The sequence below is a fragment of the Zingiber officinale genome, chromosome 9B, assembly GCF_018446385.1.
Source record: "Zingiber officinale cultivar Zhangliang chromosome 9B, Zo_v1.1, whole genome shotgun sequence".
Taxonomy (NCBI): domain Eukaryota; kingdom Viridiplantae; phylum Streptophyta; class Magnoliopsida; order Zingiberales; family Zingiberaceae; genus Zingiber; species Zingiber officinale.
In genome coordinates, this window is record NC_056003.1 from 86,366,490 (window position 1) to 86,373,635 (window position 7,146).

At 31.5% G+C, this 7,146-nt stretch overlaps 1 protein-coding gene across 1 annotated transcript; it reads right to left on the reverse strand.

Moving 5' to 3' along the window:
* Positions 1-3,902: 3,902 nt before the first annotated feature.
* On the reverse strand, positions 3,903-6,534 carry LOC122024584 (bidirectional sugar transporter SWEET5-like). Its single transcript, XM_042583238.1, has 7 exons — positions 6,408-6,534; positions 6,187-6,263; positions 5,229-5,265; positions 4,892-5,108; positions 4,641-4,802; positions 4,167-4,286; positions 3,903-4,091 (listed from the first exon to the last, which is right to left on the reverse strand). Exons 2-7 carry the CDS (start codon positions 6,230-6,232, stop codon positions 3,969-3,971), a joined length of 705 nt encoding a protein of 234 aa, XP_042439172.1. The 5' UTR covers positions 6,233-6,263; positions 6,408-6,534; the 3' UTR covers positions 3,903-3,968.
* Between the last annotated feature and the right edge of the window lie 612 nt (positions 6,535-7,146).

The following is a 7,146-nucleotide window of genomic DNA, read 5'->3' on the forward strand; positions in this document are numbered from 1 at the left end:
AAAAGATGAAGCAAGTGCAACCAAATACACGTAAAGAGGAATAGATAGGAGAATGCTCATACAATTTTCAAAAGGTAACAAGGCTAAATTGTATGAGATTGGAATTCTATTAATCACATGATTAGCGGTAAGAATTGCTTCCCTCAAAAGGTAATAGGAACACTGATAGATAATAAAAATGAGCGAGTTATTTCAACAAGATGTCAATGTTTCTATTTAGTCACATTATGATCAGGAGTATTTATACTTGAGCTTTGATGAATAATATCATCAAAAGTAAGTAAACATGAAAAATGATTCAAAGTGTATTCCCCCCCCCCCCCCCCCCCCCTCAAAAAAAAATCATAACAAAAAACACTTTATGATACTAGAATGTTTAGTTTTCATAACAACTCCAAAGTTGTTAAAATGGTAAAATAATCAAACTTGTGTTATTATTAATAAATAAAACATAATACCTTGACTCCCTTTTGTAGAAATAGGAGGGGGTTCCCACACATCAAAATAGATAAGATCAAATGGAGAATAAGAAGAAAGACTTTTAGAAAAAGTAAGGTAGGAAATTTGGTCTGTTTACAATCATTATAATCAGAAATATCATAACTTTTTAAAAGTCCTAATACTCCGGTAGAAGCTAAATAGAGACGTTGAAACATTACCTAAACGAAAATGCCACAAATAAAAATCAGAAGATGAATAACTCAAATGAAAAGATGATAAATCCATATTTGAAGCTACAACTTCTGGTACTTTGAATTGATCCAAAATATAGAATCCTCATTGTCTATGGCCTATCACAATCAGCCTTTGAGATCACGAATCCTAAACATAACAATTGGATAAAGAAAAAAAGACTATATATCCAAAGTCATATACTTGACTAATAGAAATAAGATTTAAAGTATGATTCAGAATATAATAAATATCAGTAAGAGATAAATAAGTTATAACAATTGAACCAACACCTACTAATGACATAGGAGTATCATCAGTAGTCACAATAGATATAGATGAACTAAGAGAAAAAGAAACAAAAGATGATAAATTAGATGACATATGATAGGAGGTAATAAAGTCCAAAACTCATAAGGATAAAGATATACTTGAAATATCAGACAATGGCAAACCTATGTGAGAAAAAGCTAACATGATAAAGGGTTGTAAAGCAAGAAATTGTTGAAATTACTTAAACATGTATGGATTAGATTTCTATAAAGCATATGTACGACTATATATGGTAATAGAACAAATAGTGCTTAGAATAACTAAATTGTATGGATACCTTTGTCCCAAACCTCGAGCAGGGGTGCCCCCCGGGACCCCTAGCGAACTCATCGTTGAATTTGATCTTTGAAAACTGTGGATCAAATTAATAATTTTTTAATCAAACTACTAAAGTCATGAAGATGTAGGTTCTAATATCATATAGAAATTAAGATAAAAAATTAGTCATATTATTAAATTAAAAAAAAATGTTAAAAATATAAAATATAAAACTTTATATAACTAAGTTAAGAGACTCTGAACCCTAAATAAAAAAGAAAAAAAAAATAAATTATCTTAAAAACTACAAATAAATAAATATAATTTAACCTTACGCATTTAGAAGAGGCAACTTGTTATACTGCATAAGAATTAATTAATTAACAATAGGGAAAGAAAAAATCATATCTAAGTAATTCAATAATAAACTAAAGTAGAAGATAAATGCTACACATTAGAAATAATAGAATTTGATTAAGCACCTTTAATTTCCTCATATATTTTAATGAACGGGTAGAAATGAAGAATATTTTTAATCTATATAATTATTCTAACATAATAAATAATTAACCTTATCATAATTAACATTTCTTGCATAGTCCATGAGTTAGTAAGGTGTTTGACCCTTTTTTTTATAAAGGACTATCACAAAATACCTCCATCATTTATCTATTTATATCTAATCTAGAGGTTAGCAATATTAGACCATTTGGAATGAATGTTATTACCTTTTACTCCAATCAACAAAATAATGTACATCAATTTCTTTATGTTTACATGAACTTTACCAAACACAATTGGTTGGATGAAGATTTACATCTAGATCATCAGCCCATAGGATCTCCTTTATTTACTTGCCAAAACATTTTGCATAAAAGTATGTTAGCCTAGTGGGATCTTGACTCCAAATAATAGATAATATGAATAAATTTGTAGTCATTAATTGATCGACTTTAAAATTGATTGTTCATTTAGTGATGAAATTAATTTTATCATTAAATTATGATAAAAAATTATAATTGGTTACTAATTTAACCATCATTATTATTAAGTAGTCGTTATTTTACCCTAATTAATAATTGAAATAATTTTCATCATTAATTTACATTAATTAATGATCGAAATAAATTTCACAATTAATTTATAATTAATTATAATTTTCATTATTAAATCTTATATTAACAACCGATGTATTTTAATCGGTTGTTAATTTACAATCAAAGTTTTTATTAAATAAGGACTCAATTTTAACTAATTGAGAAGAAAGCGTTTATCTTACCAAAGACCAGACACCCAGGATAATACAATTAAATAAATCAATAAAAACATCACAAAAAACTGTTGGAGTCAATTAAACCTGGCCAACAAAACCTGTCCAATTCGGCTAAATCGAATGTTATATAGTTTTTAATTGCTCCGTCATTATTTTTGAAAAAATTAAAGCTATTTGATTCCGCCACGTTTAGATTTAGGGTTGTAAATAAACAAAAATATTCTTTAATGTAAAGTTGGTTTAGGTTCGTTCTATTATAACAAAAAATTGATTTGAAATGAGTAAAGTGGATTCGTCGGCTTAACAACTTTAGCGGCTCCTTCAGAATGGCTCATACTTTATATGACAGAAATCTAGTATCCAGCAATACATTTTATACATGAGTTTGAAAACTCATTTCATTAAGTTTGATGAACAATATCAGTTTGATGAATAATATCATAAACAATGTTCATGTATAAATTTGTTTATTATTTTATATAAAATATAATTATAAAAACTCAAATATATCAAATTTAATGTTATAAAATTCATTTATATTTTTTAAATTATAAAATAATAATTTAATTTGTAGATGACACTAGATATCCAACTTATAATTCTACCCACTGCGAGAATAAATCAAAAAATACTCACAGCGGACAGTTGATTACGCCTACAAAATTGAGAAGAAAATTTTCGTATCATTGGCCCCGGCAAAATTAGATTAAAGTGTGTGAAATACGAGCCCAAATCTCCTACTCCACTTTCTATGGGCCACTTGTAATTAAGGTTGGATTGTGACCGTGTTCCGACTACAATTAATTATGATCCCTTCCTGAATTTACCGTCCCTTATATTATAGTTTAGATCGGGACGGGTGACTGAAAGCCACCCGGAGATCGCCTTCGCTCGGCACTAGGCTACCTGGCCACTTACCTACTATCGGCCGCCTCCGGTCACCCACCCCGATCCAAAGTATAACATGGGAGAATGATATACAGAGGAAGAAATCACAACCAATTATAATCAAATCACGGTCACAATATGACCACAATTATAAATGATCTATTTCTTGATCCATTATTTTTTTTACCAGAGGATTGGCCTTCCTAAAATACAATGCTCATGAATAATTATTTTATATAAAGTATAATTATAAAAAATAGTATATATAAAAATGTTTGCCAATATTTTTCTAAATTTTTTATGTTTTTTTTCAAATGATAAAAAAAAATGTAATTGTATTATATAACTGGAAGAGGCTTACGAAAGCCAAATAAAGACGGCACGTTTCAAACAGACATAAGAATGCAATCTGTATTTCATAAAAAGAATGACAAAAAAAGAATGCAATCTGTAGTTGAACAGGTTCAAGAGAACGAGAGACAAAACGAAAGTTTATAGTGAAAATTTTATTTGTCTTTTCTTTCAAAAAAGGAAAATCATGACATCAAGGAGATACAGTGGGCATCTCGACCTCAGCTTTGCTACCCTTCTTTGGTGTGGATTTGTAGTAGCAACCGTAGAGAACCAATTGAGCAAAGGCGAAAAGAGCACCCATACCATTAGGAATCTGCAAGGCAAGAAAAGAAGTTTAGATCGATCAACCCGGTGAGTTTAAAATCTATCAAAAAGTAGTGATACTTACGAAAAGGTTGATGTCAAATGGCAGGAAAGAATAGGTGGTCCAACAAATTCCGTTAAGGAAGCTTACAAGGGAGAGTGTGAAGGGCATGTACTCTACACTTTTGGTTTGGATCACAAGTTTCTGCAACAGTTTAAGTATATATCATGCCAAAGTCATTTGAAATGAAAATTGAAATATCAAAAGAAACTCCACAAGGGAGAATATGAAAAATATTATTTTCTAGATCTTGAGCTAGATTTTGGGGCTGCATGGTTACCTATGCAAGCATAATACTTGCATGTATGAAAGGTTCACTTTCAGTTGTCCAATGTACCATAACATAAAACTAGGTAATTAATTGACAGTTTTTCATTGGTAATTAATCATCAAGAACCCAGAGTTATGATTAGAAGTCGAAGAGAGGAGCTGTGCTTGTAGGAAGAAATGACGATCTAACGATTGAATAGGAAACAATGATAATAAGATTGTTCTTACCATGACTGAAAGAGGAGAGACATACATGCAAATTCCAAAGATGATGCAAAGGATACCCACAATAAAGGACCTCTTCTCATGAGTGTGGGCAAAGTGAAGCACCAAAGTTGCAACCACAGCAGTGAACACAATTTCAACTATCAATACCATGGCAACCTTCAACTAAATTTAATGAAAGTCTGAATTAAGAAAGATTCAAGAGGTAATAAATAATATCTTCATGAAAAAAAAAATGGTCATATTATACTTACACGACCTTGACGACTAGCATAGGCAAAGAAAATAGAGAGGTAGAAGACCTCAAAGGCTAAACCGATGCCATTAATAGTGGAAACGAGAATGCTGTTAGGATGGACAAAAGGGAGGCCATAGAAAATCCAAAACATGCAGTTGAGAGTTGTTGCAAGGTAGGGGATCGGGGAAAAATCTTCCACTGCTTTCTTCTTAAAAATTTTAACAAATGTTGGCCTGTAGAGGTATATGAGACAACACAAGCCAAACATAAATTTAAAGTCTCTGATCAAACATACAAAAGAACAAAATAAATAAAACGAAACAGACAAATTAAATTTAGATGTAGGAACTTACATAGGTGACAGGAACAAACCAAAAGAGATGATATTGCCTATAAAGCAAAATCGAAGTTAACAAGAAAATCATTTCAAAATTACCATATGTGTGTGTATACATAAAGTTACATATGTATTAAAAGTAACATGGTTCATGCAATGCACATATATACATTGTTTCTTTCAGCATTTATTTTAGTTTATGTATTCAATTAGCAAATATATATAATGGATAAATCTAGCTAATTTAGATATCTAGAATGGGCAAATTAGAGATAATATATGTCTAGGATTGGGAACATGAAGTATTTAGATGATAACATAAGTAAAACAGAGTAAATGTCACAAATATCGGATGGAAATCATTTACAACTATTTCGTCCTCATATATCTTGCTTTCTCAAAATTATAATTTTTAATACATTGCGCCAGATGGCATCCAGCCCCCTTTTTTAAAAAAATAGAGAGAGAGAGAGAGAGAGATCAACACAAGATTAATTTTGGTCATTTTACTTATGCATGCCAAATTCTGGCAATTAGCAAGAGATTTGTTTTTTGGTAGCAAGCGAATATTGCCCTAGCATCGAGTTTTTCTTCGTCGTATTATAATTAACATCAAGTGCAATGAACTCAAACCTTAACAAATAATTAAATCTCATTTTCCTTTTCCATATATACAATATATAGAGAGAAATCGAATGGAAAGCACTGATGAGACTACACGATCCCCTTTTAACTTTCCACAAGTTCTAAAAACCAATACAAGATTAATTTACTGGCCATTTTTCATCGTCTGACGGAGAAAAGCCTTTCTTTTTTTTTACTGACGAATATATAATTTAGTCATAGATTTAAACAGGAAACCCAACAATCATCGAGTTCTTCTTTGTTGAACTAGAGACGAAGATTTATGAAATAGGTAAATCCGATCCGTTCGATTAATAAACATCAAGTGCAATGAACCAATTAATATATACCTATCACTCCGATGACGTTGCGGATGGTGTTCTGGCTCACCGTCATCTTTCCTGCTCGCTAACTCCAAATAAAAACCCTAGGAGCCGAAAGAGAAACGAGATCAGATCAAACGGAGATCAAATCAACAAACCATGGATCGACGAGAGGGAATCATCAAAACAAGAACAGATAAAATAAAATAAAAAGAATAAAAAACAAATCGATAACAGGGCGTACATACCTAGTAGAAAGAAGAGGAGGAGGAGGAGGAGAAGAAATCGCCAATGATGCGTCTCTTCCCACGTTTTGCTCCTCTTCCCCTTCCTCGTTTGCCTCTCTCTCTCTCTCTCTGCGCTTCACCGGTGAGGCGGTGAGGCCATCTGCCTTTTATAGACCATCGCAGACTACTCCAGATACAAATAAAACTCCACCTCGAGTTCACACTATTTACTCCCATGCCATTCTGACTTTGCTGCACCTCGCGACCTTCCCGCGCATCCACACTTTAATTAGCCAATCTCTCAGGGGCCCTCCTGGGGCCACAGCGACATCCATTTATATGGCAAGTAGGACTGAGTCTTAAACTTCAGGGTAGTGCAATTAATTTCAGTGCATGCAATGCGTATGGTCTCCCGAGGAAGTAGGTTTAATTTTCAGTAACGGATCAAATTACTAAATCTCATCATTTTCTTTTTCTTTCCTTCCATTTTCTTTTATTTATTTATTATTATTATTCTCAAAATAATATTAGTTTTATATTAAAAGATTGAAGTACTAAGAATAAATATTTATGGAATCATTCAATGAAATATTGCTCCTGAAAAGAATTACAAGACATGAATAATTCTAAAAAGTGTTGGTATTTATTTCATGAAGTATTAATTTATCGCGTACGAATAAAACACTGTTAGTCGTGATTAATTACGTGGAGGATAGAATCGAGTGAGAATAAAATTGAGTAAGAATAAAAAATGACTGTT

Coding starts and splice junctions, on each gene's coding strand:
- LOC122024584 (XM_042583238.1), bottom strand. CDS start 6,232: ATGACGGTGAGCCAGAACACCATCCGCAACGTCATCGGAGTGATAG. Junction 5,109..5,228: donor GGTTTGTTCCTGTCACCTAT/GTAAGTTCCTAC, acceptor ATACCTCTACAG/GCCAACATTTGTTAAAATTT. Junction 4,803..4,891: donor ATGCTAGTCGTCAAGGTCGT/GTAAGTATAATA, acceptor CATTAAATTTAG/TTGAAGGTTGCCATGGTATT.